At 43.6% G+C, this 14,782-nt stretch overlaps 1 protein-coding gene across 8 annotated transcripts in view; it reads right to left on the bottom strand.

Annotated features, from left to right (window-relative positions):
- Positions 1 to 14,782, bottom strand: part of MYO5C (myosin VC) — a 193,059-nt gene that overhangs the window by 159,655 nt on the left and 18,622 nt on the right. For 7 of the 8 annotated variants that reach the window (XM_033919677.1, XM_033919684.1, XM_033919675.1 and 4 more), the window contains exon 2: positions 10,205 to 10,315. In XM_033919677.1, the coding sequence (XP_033775568.1) occupies positions 10,205 to 10,315 (111 nt within the window). Of the gene's footprint in view, positions 1 to 4,712; positions 4,883 to 10,204; positions 10,316 to 14,782 lie in introns of those variants that run through there. The other variant, XM_033919680.1, reaches the window with a different exon arrangement.

Genomic DNA, 14,782 nt, shown 5'->3' with positions numbered 1-14,782 from the left:
GATCCAGAGTGGCATTTCCTCTCGTCGGTTCTCTAACAAGCTGCTCCATGAAGTAATCTTGTGAAGCCTCCAGGAATTCTGTCTCCCTAGCGCAATTTGAGCTTCCAAGATTCCAGTCTATCCCGGGGTAGTTGAAGTCTCCCATAATAACAGTGTTGCCACTTTTGCATTCTCGCTTCATCTCGGCTTCCATTTCCTCAACGATATCTCTGGTTTGCCCGGGTGGACGATAATATAGGCCCATCTTTATTTCAGGCCCTTTCCTTCCCGGTATTTTAACCCATAGAGATTCTAGCTTGTTTGTCGTCTCTGCTGTGTCCATTCTTGTTGATTGTATATGCTTTCTTTTATGTATAGGGCTATTCCACCTCATTTTTGTCCTGACCTGTCACGGCGATAGAGCTTGTACCCCGGCAGTGCTGTATGCCATATGTTTTCCTCATTCCACCATGTTTCAGAGATTCCAATGATGTCTACGTTTTCTGCATTGGCCATGGCTTCTAGCTCTCCCATTTTGTTTCTTAGGCTCCTTGCATTAGTATATATGCAATTTAGATCCTGGTATTTTGTTGTCTTCATTTCCTTTCCCTGTGCTTCGGTCTTTAGTTTCTTCTCTTTTGCTACAATCTTTCTAACCTTCTCTTCTGGGTTAGTCGACTCCTGCAATTTATCCCTTGTTTCTTCCCAGCCTTTTTTCCCCTTAGTATCTTCACGGGATACCTTCTTCCGAATCATCGATGCTTGGTCTACTGTCGGCTTTCCCCTTCTCCTTAGTTTAAAGCCTGATCTATTCCTCTCTTGAGTTGTTTGCTAGAAGTCTGGATCCCGCCACGCTCAGGTGCAGTCCATCTCTCCTGTAGAACTTGCTCTTGCCCCAAAACGTTGTCCAGTTCCTCACGAAGTGGAATCCTTCTTCCTCACACCATTTCCTCATCCATGCATTTATTGCTTGTAGTTCCTCCTGCCTTTTCACATCTGCCCTCGGTACCGCCAAACAAGTAGAGAAGGCCTCATCCAAAGCGAGGCAACTTATGGGATGTATCAATAGAGGCTTTGTTAGCCGCAAATCTGAAGTCATAATGCCACTGTACAGAACCATGGTGAGACCTCATCTGGAGTACTGTGTGCAATTCTGGAGGCCACATTACCGTAAAGACGTGCTTAGAGTTGAGTTGGTTCAGCGGATGGCCACTAGGATGATCTCGGGGCTCAAGGGTCTCTTGTACGAAGAAAGACTTAAGAAATTGCAGCTCTACACTCTAGAGGAACGCAGGGAGAGGGGGGACATGATTGAGACATTTAAATACATCACGGGATGTGTCGAAGTGGAAGAAGACATCTTCTTTCTCAAGGGACCCTCGGTCACAAGGGGGCATCCGCTCAAACTCAGAAGAGGGAAATTCAATAGTGACGTAAGGAAGTATTTCTTCACAGAAAGGGTTGTAGATCACTGGAACAGGCTTCCAGAGCAGGTGATCAAGGCCACCAGCGTGCTTGACTTTAAGAATAAATGGGATGCCCTAGTAGGATCCTTACGAGGGTCGAGTTAAGGAACTAGGTCATTAGTACTCAGACTTAATGGGGTGGGTCAGTAGAGTGGGCAGACTTGATGGGCTATAGCCCTTTTCTGCCGTCATCTTTCTATGTTTCTATGTTTCTACCAGTAGGATCTCTGAGAATGCTATCTTCTGGGTCCTCATCTTCAGCTTCCTTCCCAGAATCTTGAACTGTTCTATCAGCGTGCTTCTTCTGTAGTCTCTCCAGCTGACATCATTCGTCCCGATGTGGATCATTACTGTGTTCTCTTCCGTCTACGCTCCTTCCAAGATCTTTCCAATTTTGTCCACGATGTCCTTGGTTCTCGCTCCCGGGAGGCAGGTCACCAGTCGATCCTCTCTCCCTCCTGCTATGTGGCTGTCCACATGCCTCAGGATCGAGTATCCCACTAGAATCGCTGACTTTCCCTTCTTCAATTTTCGCTTTGGTCTCAGGTCAATGTCCTTGCTGTGCTTCGCTGTTTCTTCTTCTAGGCATCGACTAGCCAATTTCTCCTCCTCGTGCAGTATTCCTCTGTGGGCGTCTTCTTTGAGGTCATCTGCTTCTCGTTCTCCCTTCCATGTTGGTGTTGGTGTAACTTCTTCTTTCATCTCAAGTTCGCTCTCTTCCACCCTCCTCCTGTATGCTTCCTCAATGAATTTCTCGAGTTTCCTGACTTCCTCCTCATGAAGTCTTCAGCTGTCCTGATTCGGTCCTCCATGGTGTAAAGTCCTTCTAGCTTCTGTATCTTGTCCTCTAGTCGCTTGACTTCCTTCTTCAAGCTTTTCAACTCCTGGCACCGACCGCATACATATGACTGTCTCCCCGATGGGAGGTGGTCATACAAATGACAGTCCGTGCAGAACACTGGAAAGTTCATCTTCTGGTTTCCCTCTGCTTCCATTGTTGTTCCTACTATAAGATAACAGTTAAGATTACGTGTGACCTGTAAGTGCCCTCTGTGATTGCTTTGTGTCTTCTCTCTCTCTCTGCCTGCTGTTGGGTGTCCTCTCTCTCTCCCTGCTGGTGTCCTCTCTGTCTCTCTCTCTGCCTGCTGCTGGTGTCCTCTCTCTCTCTCTCTCTCACTCTCTGCCTGCTGCTGGTGCCCTCTCTCTCTCTTCCTGCTGTTGGTGTCCTCTCTCTCTCTTCCTGCTGTTGGTGTCCTCTCTCTCTCTCTGCCTGCTGCTGGTGTTCTCTCTCTCTCTCTCTCTCTGCCTGCTTCTGGTGTCCTCTCTCTCTCCCTGCTCTCCTCTCTCTCTCTGCCTGCTGCTTGTGTCCTCTCTCTCTCTGCCTGCTGCTGGTGTCCTCTCTCTCTCTCTCTGCCTGCTGCTGGTGTCCTCTCTCTCTCTCTCTCTCTCTCTGTCTGCTGCTGGTGTCCTCTCTCTCTCTCTCTCTCTCTGCCTGCTGCTGGTGTCCTCTCTCTCTCCCTGCTCTCCTCTCTCTCTCTGCCTGCTGCTGGTGTCCTCTCTCTCTCCCTGCTCTCCTCTCTCTCTCTCTCTCTGCCTGCTGCTGGTGTCCTCTCTCACTCTCTCTCTCTGCCTGCTGCCGGTGTCCTCTCTCTCTCAGCCTGCTTGCTGCCTCCTTGGAATCCTTGCGTGAAAGACTTGGCCCTTCTTGAGGCCCTTCGCAAAGACACTCTCGCCAAGGCGAGCACCTTTGCTGCGCACCGAACGGCTGCGCGCCGTTGGCTCCTCCCCTTTTAAGGGGGAGCTCGGATGGTGACTCTGCCGATGCGGTGGGGGTGGGCGGAGCTTATTCTCCCTCTACCCCTAGCTGCCTGCTCTTCTTCCTTCCTTCCCTCTCTTTACTATCGGTTTTTGCTTTTACTTCTGGTCTCTTGCTTCCCTCCTGCCTTCTCCTCTCGCTGCCTGCTTCTACTAGCTCACCCGAACCTGTGCTTTACCATGAGGTAATTTTAAGCAGGAAATTGCCCAGAACAGTTTGGAGTGCTCAGATCAGGAAAACCTTCCCTCTGCTATCTTAGATCACCTAGCACTTCCCTCCAAGATGCTTTTCAGCAACCTTAAAGACAAATTTAAAGTTTTCTACAAAAGTAGAGCAATAAAAAAAGAAAGCAAAAAACAAACAGGACACTCTACTCAAAAGTTTTTGAAATCATGCATCATTTGCCCAAGATTATGATCTCTTGCAGTTTCAGGAAGGGAAATTCATTTAACAAACATATATGCCAATACATGACGATATATAGAAATAAAATATAACAAAAGAAAAAAGGTGATAAGTTTTTTGATTAGCTATCAAAAGGTAACCCTTCTTCAGATCAGAACGGCTACCTATGAAAGCTGATCAAAAAAATGTATTACTCCAATAAAAAAGGTATTACCTATTTTCCCTTATGTTTTATTTGTACATATGTTTAAAAGCAGACTAACAAGGCCACCACACAAGTTTACTCAATGCAAGGTGAAAACTGCACAGGTAACTCCTTGAGGACTGTTGCTAAAAATGCTACATTTTAGCACAGAGGCTCAAATTCTGTCACGCTTTTGCACAAGTTCATTAGTGTACAGGGTGCCTACAAAAACACTCCTTGAGTTTAAATGGTTACAAAATCAAAAATTATTGGAATATGTTTATAAATGACAGCAAATACAAGTCCCAAAAAGCACGGTTAGCAAGATCTTATACAATCACTTGCCATTTCACCCTTATAAGCTGCAATTGGTGCAGAAGTTACAACCTTCAGACAATGCAATGCAACAAAATGACCAGGTGTTCCTCAAGTGTGACTTTTTCCTTTGGGGGTACATGAAAGATAAGAGTGTACATACCTCCACTAGCCGCAACTATGGATGATCTGCAGGAACGCATCACTGAAGCTATAAACACGATCACGCCGGATATGCTTCGGAGAGTTTGGTCCGAGCTCGATTATCGCATCAATGTTTGCCGAGTAACAGGTGGGGCGCACATCGAGTGTATAGAATCAACAGATACCATATGAAACTTTATGAGTTGATGAAACTGTAGCCTCAAAGGTGAAAGAATATTCCAATAAATTTTGGTTTTGTAACCATTTAAAAATCAAGGAGTGTTTTTGTGGGCACCCTGTGTTTAGTTTTTTTGCAGAGTATTTATTGTCCAGTAGTTAATCTTTGCGTAAAAGATGTAACATTTCAAAGCCATACAAACAACTCGCTATGTTTTGCACTTACATGCAGCTTTCAATAACTTTTTCCATTTGCCTGATGCCGAGGTCTCACATCCTCATTTTTCCCTAGGTCTGTATTACTCCCATACCTTGGCTCTACTTGTTGGAAAAGCAAACAAGGGCTGGTCAAGCAGTTCTGACAGCTGCTTAGTGTGCACCAGAAAAATGTAGGAACTAATAAATGAGGCAAAATAAAGATACAAAGCTTGACTATATTAGTGCAACTACCATGAAAGATGCCAAGGATATACAAATACTACTGCTTATTTTTCTTCACATGATTACCTACTTAACATCTGGCCCAGAAAAATCATCATATGCTAGGTTATCCTGACACTGGTAGATTAGATCATTTCCTCAGCAATTAGACTTCAGCTGGGTAAATCAAATCAACAGGAAATAAAAGATTTAAACTTAGAGTTCTGGGAGAATTCTGCACAAAAAAAATAAAAAAATTTGCATAAAATTTTACACAGGCTTTGAGGTTACCACATGTTAATTTTAGCATTAAGGCCCTGATTCTATTCCCAAGCAATGATTAGACTTAATATCTTGAAAGCACACTATACGATTACTTTTTATGGAGGAAATATTCTTCAGAAGTCTGTGCAAAATGAGACTTCACAGACACGCATCAATTATGGGTCTACAAATCTGATTTTTTACAATATGATAAAATCTTGATGCTGTTTGTATCTCCCAAATATGTACACAACGAAAAAAGACATCCAAAGGTTCAAAGTCATTGATAAGTATGAGAATCATTTTGCACAGATTTCTGAGGTCTATTTTCTCCCATAAAAATCAATCATAAAATATGCTTTTCAAATTAACAATCTGACACCGAGAGGGAGAGGAGGAAGAGTAGGCGTCGATCTGACAAGCAGCCACTCTCCCCCTCCTTGCCATTTAATGCCAAACCCAGTAAGCCAGGATTGTGTACATTGGCATGGGAGTGGTTGCCAGAAGGCATGGAGAGAGCACACGGAAGAGTTTTTCTGGTAAGAATAAGAAGGGGTAGAAATAAATAATGGCGACTGCCACTACCTAATGCTGTGTCCTTTTCCCTGTGCAAAATTCTGCAAAAGGAAGTTATTCTGTGCAAACGCTGCACTGTGCAGTTGTGCAGAATTTCCTCAGGAGTAAACTAAAGATAGTTCTGGGTGTTTTAATGTTTTGTTTTTCCATAGCTTCCCAGTGTCTTGAAAATAGAACAGTGTCTTTTCTGTACTGTATATCTCTAGCTTCGGCTTGTCAATGGAAAATGCACCTTTTGCTCAAAGATATAGTTTCCTGCAACTTGTCAAAGAGAAAGCATTCCATGGAAAACACCTTGGATGCAAAAAAAAAAAAAAAAAAGGAGGGGCTAAAGACATGATGGCATTTTTTAATCAAATTACTGAATTTGACCCATTTGGACTAAACTTCCACACAGTATTTTCTGCCAAGTTTCTATGGACAATAATTTTTCCCATTTTTAAAGCTGCAGCAATTTAAGGGGATCTTTTACTAAAGTGTAGTATGTTTTGCTGTTACCACTCATTTGGGCTCAGATTCTATAAATGGTGCTTAATATGTAGGTGCTGAGGAGCAAAAGTGTCGATAATAAGCTAGGTGCCATTTATAAAATTCTGCCTAGCAGTGCCTAAAGTGGTCTTTGGCATGAGTAGATGTTGAAAGCTTAGGTGCACTCTATTTATGCACAGTGACCTTCCAAAACCCAGACAAACTTCTGGCAAATATCTTCCTACTTGGAGCCATGACACCAATAATGCTTCACGACATTCATTCCTACCAGAACACCTGGCCTTGGTCACACGGGCAGAACACAGATAAATTCTATGCTAACACAGGACCACAGACTAAAAGTCATAATATACACAAACCAAACCCTAAGATATCAGACAACACCAGAGAAATAGAAAGAAATACATTTCTTCCTGAACAGTGCAAAATATTGACAGCAGGTGTAAATTCTGAAAACTGAAACATTTCAATCACTAAATTGAAAATAAAATCACTTTTCCTACCTTTTGTTGTCTGGTGATTTTATTTTTCTACTCATCTTTTCCCAGTCTGTGGTTGCACTTCCTTCTGTCTGTGCTCTTAACTCTGTTTACAGGGCCTTCTTATCCATTTGCTGTTTTTCTCTCTTTCATTTTCTGCCCTACATCCATTTTTTTCATTAACTTTTAACATTCAACTTTCTTCCATTTTTCTGCTTCCTCCTCAAATCTATCTACTTTTCCATGTCTTCCCTTTCCATCTATCCATGCACACTATCTCCTCCCTCTCTCTGCTGTTCCCCACCATGCACATGTGCCATCCTCCCTCTTTCTTCTCCCCTATTCCCATCTATTCATAAACAGCATTTCTTTCATCTCTCTTCCCTTTCCCCTCCATCCCTATGTACTAGTGCTGCCCAATTCAGGAAAATAATTTTTGATTCGATTCAGCCTATTGATCGATTTTTTGATTCGATTTTCCTGCCCAAGTGGGTGCTTTTTCAAACATCCTGGTGGGTTTATTTTATAGCCTCTTCACCCTCTTTGCCCTCTCCTACCCACACTGGTGCTGTGGTGTAAACAAAATAAACAAAAAAAGACTTTTCCTCTCTCTGTTAAATCCTAGCTCACGTTTGCGGTCTAACACCACCTCTGGCAGAATACACATTTCAAATCTGACATATTGTAATCACAAAATGGAAAATAAAATTATTTTTTCTACTTTTTGTAGTCTGGTCATTATTCAGATCATTTTGGTCGCAGGCTCTGGTTGTCTTCTGATAACTCGCTTGCCAGGGTCTCCTGCCCATTTGTCGTTTTCTTCTCTCTTGGTGCTAATCTTCCATTTCTGTCCTCCCCTTCTGTTTCCCTTCCCTTCCCTCCCCCGGAGATCTGACATTTTTCCTTTTTTTGTCTCCATCCCCAGATCCACCTTTTCTCAACTACCCTTTTATTCTTCATCTCTCCGTCCATCCCCACCACCCCAGGGTCCACCATCTCTCCCCCTTTCTCTTCCCAACTACCCTTCTATCCAATATCTCTATCCCCCCTCCACACCATCCCTTGTGTCTAACTTCTCTCACTTTCTGTTCCTTTCCTTCCTAAATCCCATCGTCCACCATCTCTCCCCCTCTCCTCCATTTTTAGACCCATTATTTCTTCCTCCCAAAGTCCAGCATATGCACGTCTCTTTGACCCCCCCCTTCCCTCCCTTCCTCCGTGTACTTCTACACCAGGGCCCCCCTCCCCCGAAGGACTTTTCCCCCTGAAGGCCTGCACCGTCCCCCCTTAAGGCCTGCACCCCACCCCTGAAGGCCTGTACCACCACCCATGAAGGCCTGTCCCACCCCCCGAAGGCCTGCACCCCCGCCCCTAAAGGCCTGCACCCCCACTACCGAATGCCTGTGTGTTCTCCCTGACCTCCTGCACATCCATTTACCTAATTCCAGCAGCGGAGCAACCTGCAGAGAGGATCGCTGGTGTTAGCGATCTTTGCAGGCTGCCATACGCCTTCGGAACTGTCTTCCCTCTGCCACGGTCCCGCCCCTCCTCCAGAGGCAGGATCGTGGCAGAGGAAACAAAAGCTCCGGAGGCTGATGGCAACCTGCAAAGATCACTACCGGCAATCCTCTCTGCAGGCTGCTCCGCTGCTGAAATTAGGTAAATGGATGCGCAGGAGGCCAGGGGGGGAAGCCGGACACCAGCACTTCCTGACTGACCCTCCCCCCTCGCCCTCTAAAGCAGGAGCGGCAGCAGCTGGCCAGCAAGAGGCAGCGCTGCCGCTCCTGCTTTAGGGGGCAAGAGGGGCTCCCACGAGGTGGGGAGGAGGACTCCAGAAAGGTGCACGAGCTGCTATAGGGTAGATGTCTGGTTTCCCCGGACAAAAGTTGTAAAATTAAAAGGCCACCCGGACTCATAACACAGTCCTCAAAACGAGGACATGTCCAGAGAAATTTGGACATCTGGTAACCCTACCTAGATTGGCTAGCTGTGCTAATCTAGGTGCCTAACTGTAGGCTTTAAAAAAAAAAAATAGAATCAGGGCCTTAATGCTAAAATTAACGTGGTAACATCAAAGCCTGTGCACTAAATGCAAGGGGTATGACCAGTATTTACTCCACAGGGCATAAAGCGCAGAGGGTCTGCACTATGGACCCTAGTGCAAAACTCAGTGGCCATGCATTAAAACACAGCGAGACAGCTACCTACAGTGGCCCTATCTGTCCCCCCCCCTAAAAAAAAAGCTAAACCCCCCTCCAATCATAGCTCTCTCTTCCAACACACACCTGATCCCTCGATCATGCCCCCAACCACCTCAACACAGCCTCAATATCCTCACATGGATCCTCCAATACTGGAAGCCGATGGAAACTGAAATGTCTGAAAGCTTTTGGCCAAAGTAGAAACTGCAGCTGAATTTTATCACCTGGTTTCAGCCAAACCAAAGCCAAAAACTCAAGGTTGATTATGTGAATATGAGCCAGTGAAGGCTGCTGGAGATAGTAACAGCTTACAGTCTACATTCCTCTGCAAAGCCCACAGAATCCAATCCAGAATATAATAATACATAAAGACCATATTTTACCTCCAAGCAAAATAGTCTCCACACACATGCAGCGCAGCTAATGAAAACTGTAACTAAAAGCCATGGTGTTTTTAAAGTGGCTGACTTTGTGCCACATTCGGAGTGACAGCTAATGTCATAACTCCACAGAGAGGCATCCCTCTTGCTGCAGTGGGAGGCAGCTTGGTTGGAGGGAGGGTGGGAAACAGTGGCAATGGGAGGGAGTGGGCATCTCTCCCGCTGTGGAGAAGGGGCAGCAGCAAGAGGGAGAGGGCATTCCTCCCACTGCAGGGGGGCAGCTTGGTTTGTGGGATGGTGGGCGACATCGGCAGTGAGTGGGCATCCCTTCGGTTGTGGGAGGGGTTTGACGGCGGCGGCAGGAGGGAGGGGGGCATCCCTCCTGCCAGTTGGGGTCCTCTGTCTGAGGCAGCTGGCTCAACTGATCTCGGCAGAAGAATTACCCCCTCCCTTCAATCAGCTGTTTCAGGAAGACTCCTCACAGCTTTGGGGAGCCCTGTCGGCTCAGCTGATCGGGGGGGGGGGGGAGGGTTCCCCTGCCACAATCAGTTTATGACTGCTGTGGTCTAGCGGCAAATATAGGCGGCTGAAATGTAGGCCTGGATTTTCCGGGCCTACATTTAAGCCACCTATCTTGGCTGAAAAGGCGTGATTCTTTAACTGGCGCCCTCGAGTGATTATGCTCCCCCCCTTATCTGCATAATACAATTTATCCCCATCAGAATCAGGAGGTAAGTGGCCTGTTTGACAGCTGTCCAGAACATTCCATTTTAAAATTGTACAAGCAAACTAAATATTCAAATTTTTAACATCAGACAGAAACCCTGAGAACTCTTTGTTATCCCTGAACAGTAGTAGATTAAAGTAACAAACACGTAATGTTAAATATAAGCTGCATAGTTTACTTACTGTTCCATCTTCCAAATACAAATGAAGGACTCCGTCTCCAGGTTTATAATCTTTTCTGATTTCAGCTGATTTCCAGACTTCATCAGGATCAGGGATCCAGACCCTATTGTACTAAAATGAGAAACAGAATAAGATAAAACATTTCAGCAGGACTTATAGCTAGTAAACCTTTGCTGTTATTTCTCTGGGGTAAAAGTGTCACACACTTAAGAAAGGAAAAAAAAAAAGAGAAATATACAACACCAATGTTTTATAATGAAAAGAAAACAGTACTTTAGTCCAGTGATTCCCAACCCTGTCCTGGAGGAACACCAGGCCAATTGGGTTTTCAGGCTAGCCCTAATGAATATGCATGAGAGAGATTTGCATATGATGGAAGTGATAGGCATGCAAATTTGCTTCATGCATATTCATTAGGGCTAGCCTGAAAACCCGATTGGCCTGGTGTTCCTCCAGGACAGGGTTGGGAACCACTGCTTTAGTCGTTGAAGAAATTAACCCACCCATCTACAAAAGGATCCAATCAGAGAGTTGCTGTCTATTAAGCCTCACCCTCTTTCAGGAGAAATGAACAGCTGAATCCTGGTGATGGGACTGTAGTACAGCCTAAGTAAACATTTTTATATGTGAAAAATACATTTCCAGTTTCTTAGCATTATACACTCCAACGGCCTCTTTTACAAAGACGCGCTAGCCGTTGCCATGCGGCAACAGCCCCGAAGCTCTTTAAATCTCTATGGGCTTTGGGGCCGCTAGCGCCGCTTTGTAAAAGAGGCCGCAAGTGATAAAGTTTTGGTATATCAAAGAAATCAGAAAATTATCAGCCACAAGGTAAAACCTCTTAAAATATTCTCTCACTTAACCCTTTTCTGAAGGCACATCTAGTCAGTCAGGTCTTCAGGGACACATTAAATGTAAATCTGTCTCTTTGTGACCCTGGGCAAATCACTTAACCCCCCCATTGCCCCAGGCACATTAGATAGATTGTGAGCCCACTGGGACAGACAGGGAAAAATGCTTGAGTACCTGAATAAATTAATGTAAACCGTTCTGAGCTTCCCTGGAGAGAATGGTATAGAAAGTTGAATAAAATAAATAAAAATTAATATAATTAATTAATATTCATGGTGGCGATCCTGAAAACCCAACCGGCTAGGTGTGCCTCCAGGATAACCAGCCCTGTTCTAGCAGACATTACAATATCTACTGAAATACTGTTAATTACACCCCCTTTTAGAGGAAGATGCACTCACAAAATAAATGAACCCCCAAATAAATGAACCCCCCCCAAAAAAAAATTTTCAGTGATAACTAAAAGCAAAAAAGAAAAATCATCACTTCTCCTCCAAACCAACATAAAACGTGTTATATGAGTAATATCTGTTATAAATTGTATCAATTACCCAATACATTTTTAGCTTCAGAAACTAAAACATGCATTTGAAAAGATAAACGCTGGCTTTTACAAAGCTGCAATAGAGGTTTCTACCACGGGCCAGCAAGGTAAATGCTCCAACGCTCATAGAATTCCAATGAGCGTCTGAGCATTTATTTTGCTGGCCCACACTAGAAACCTCTACCACGGCTTTGTAAAAGAAGCCCAAAGTTTTGGGGTTTTTAAAAGTCAAATAATTTTTTTAATCATTGCACGCAGCTGATTTGTGATTACATTTTTTTGAATAGCTACAGAAAACACCATATCGATGCATGGATTTCTGCCCAAAAACAAAATTCTCAGATTTTTTAATTGTAAAAAGTCTTCTTAAACAATATTTCCTTAAGCTGCTAACTTTTAACAGACTAAACAAAATAATTACTTCTACAGTTACTGAAACCCATCTTCAAAGAGATACCGTTTGCACCGTGTTCCAAATTATTCCCAATATTCTTTTGGAGCCAAGAACAGAAATGAGTCTCCTGGGCTAGGAGCACAGCAATGCTGACGAGTTGTAGATCCTGCCAACAGGCATTTGAGGAAGAACGACACAGCCAAATGAATACATACAATAAACCGATACTATAAAAGCAGTATTAATGATGACGCTCCTTTTATTGTTCATGGTCTGAGTAGATAAATCAGACTGACAGCACTTTTATGCTCTTGCAAATAAAATTTATGACATATGTAGCTAGGCAGGAATGAGGGTGACCCTGGGGTGGGTACACACATTTTTTATGTCTGTGGCTAGAAAATCAAAGTCTTGCCAAGTACATAGGAAGAGGTATAGAGGGCCTCCTGATAGGTGGCTGTTTAATCTGCAGGGTGAATAAAAATCAATGATTATTTTTAAATTTTTTTTTTTTTTTAATCTGATTTTTTTAAAATTTAAACTGGATGGTTTTTTGTTGTACAAGTGCAATTTATTTGTCAAAATAAGCTTGTAAGTCATCAAATGCAAAAGTGTTCACACTGTTCTAGCTGCGTTTTCTCCAGGTTGACCAGAGTTGTTTCTCTTCATTGTGTGTGTGTGTGGGGGGGGGGGGGGTCTTGAATGCTTTCCATTTATTTGGGGAAATGTACAGTACATCTCTGAAAATATTTGTGTTGTGCTGACAAGTTCTCAGCTCATCCAACAAAGTTCACGTGGCCTCCATCAAGGGCCAAACACTTAGTCCAGCTAGTTTCCACTTTTTCGTTCAGTACTTTTCTAACAGAATGATAAACGTGGAAGATCACTGGACTAAGTGTATAGCCCTCGATTGATCCCAATTGAAGTTAGTTGGGCTGAGAACTTTTCAGCAACCCCTTGGACACTGGGCTGTTTTGGGGCTTCTTTTTCAAGGTAATTGGGTGGGATTATAAAAAAATGTAACTGGCAACAATGTTCCACATCTTGGGATTTTTTTGTGTATAGCCTGAGGTTTATCATATTATTCTCTTCTTAGAGGAGAAAACCTATATTTGCAGCAGGAGAGCCCACAGGAACAGAGAAACTTTGTCCCTGTGTCATTCTCTAAAACCTTGAGACAAATATCAGTATGTGAAAACTTAACACATCTTAGACAATTGGCAACTGAATTCAATGATTTAAAAAAAAAAACTGCAGAAGCTGCTTTTGGATTCAAATGAACTACTGTTAAAATGACATAATTTGAGTCATTCTCTAAAATCTTGAGACTAGTATCAATATGTGTAAACTTAACACATCTTAGACAATTGGCATCTGAATTCAGTAATTAACAGTAGTTCATTTGAATCCAAAATCAGCTTCTGTAATTTCTTTTAATTACATCATTTATTTAATTCATTTTCTATCCCGTTCTCCTCATTGCCTGCCTTTGATTTAGCAACAAGAGTGTGGTCTGCTGATCAGACATCTGCAACATCCTTCCATCATGTGCCCAGATGCTGAAGCATCTTACTGTTACTGCAACAGATTCATCCATCATTGCTGGCATTAAGGAACATTTCCAGCATTTAATAGATACTTACTTTCCTGTTCATCCACTACACAGTTTAGGTTCTTTTCTACACCCATGTCTGAAGACAATCCAATTACCTTCCCAGATAATGTAAAAACACAGGCAACTGAATCTTTGGGTAGGTTGTACCAAAGTATAGCCATCAACAGATATTCTTAAATTATAACCCTTTCTCGGAGATTTTAGATAGAGCAGGTATTGAAAAATACAGAGAAAAGACTTCAGTGTTTCCTAAGCATAAACTCTGGAAACTACTATGACAAGTACAAAGTTGTCATAGATAACACATTCTTGGTCCGAGAAAAACTCTATTAATGTTCAATATAAATTCAGATCTTAAATGTTCAAAATCTTCCAAAATAATATGAATAAAGTCAAAAAAGACCCGCACTTATCTTATATATCCTCCGGTGTAGGCAAGATCACCGCAGTGCAGTGCAGGCTCTATTTGTGATTTATAAACAGTAGTACAAAATATTGTCCATTTTTATACTTCAATAAAAAGATTTAAATATAAAATCATAACTGTTTGAGGCTTATGCAAATAAGGCTAGAGCCCATAAGGACAGGGCAGGGACAGAGCCCACAGGGATGGGGGATGTGGCAGGGGTAGGAACAAACTTTGTCCCTATGTCTAAGAGAAATGTTTTAATGAAGATGACAAAGGAAACATGTTTCTCGAGGTGATCCAAGATGGTGACTGACTGGATGCGCTGAGAGGATCGCACCAGAGCAGAGTTCCTACAGAGGATTTCTTACCTAAAATGCCGAAATGGAGAGGCTGGAGCGCTGCTGCGGCCTCACGGCACACCGGGGTGCCCGTTTTCAGCAACATAGATGAGCTCTTGAGATGGATGCAGGAGGTGTCAGTACAGTCGGGAAGCAGCCTGCAGAGGACGCAGGGAATAGGCGAGACCGCCGCGGTTCCTCCTGGGTTAGAAACAACTTTAAGCCCCGACATAAGGGCCCCACCCCTGCAGCTTCAGATTACCAGCTCTCCCATGGGCGAGGAAACCCCGGAGCTCAGTGCGTTTCACTCCCCAGAGGCGTGTAACATCTTGGCTGCTAGCCTGGAGGTTGGAACCCCAATTCAAGGGAGCCCAACTGGAATATCTGGGTCAATTCCAACTTTGGTGGATGGATTGGGCCAAACGG

The sequence above is a fragment of the Geotrypetes seraphini genome, chromosome 14 (genome assembly GCF_902459505.1).
Source record: "Geotrypetes seraphini chromosome 14, aGeoSer1.1, whole genome shotgun sequence".
Lineage (NCBI taxonomy): Eukaryota > Metazoa > Chordata > Amphibia > Gymnophiona > Dermophiidae > Geotrypetes > Geotrypetes seraphini.
Note: the sequence above shows the minus strand (reverse complement) of the source record. Positions and strands in the feature narration are given on the sequence as shown.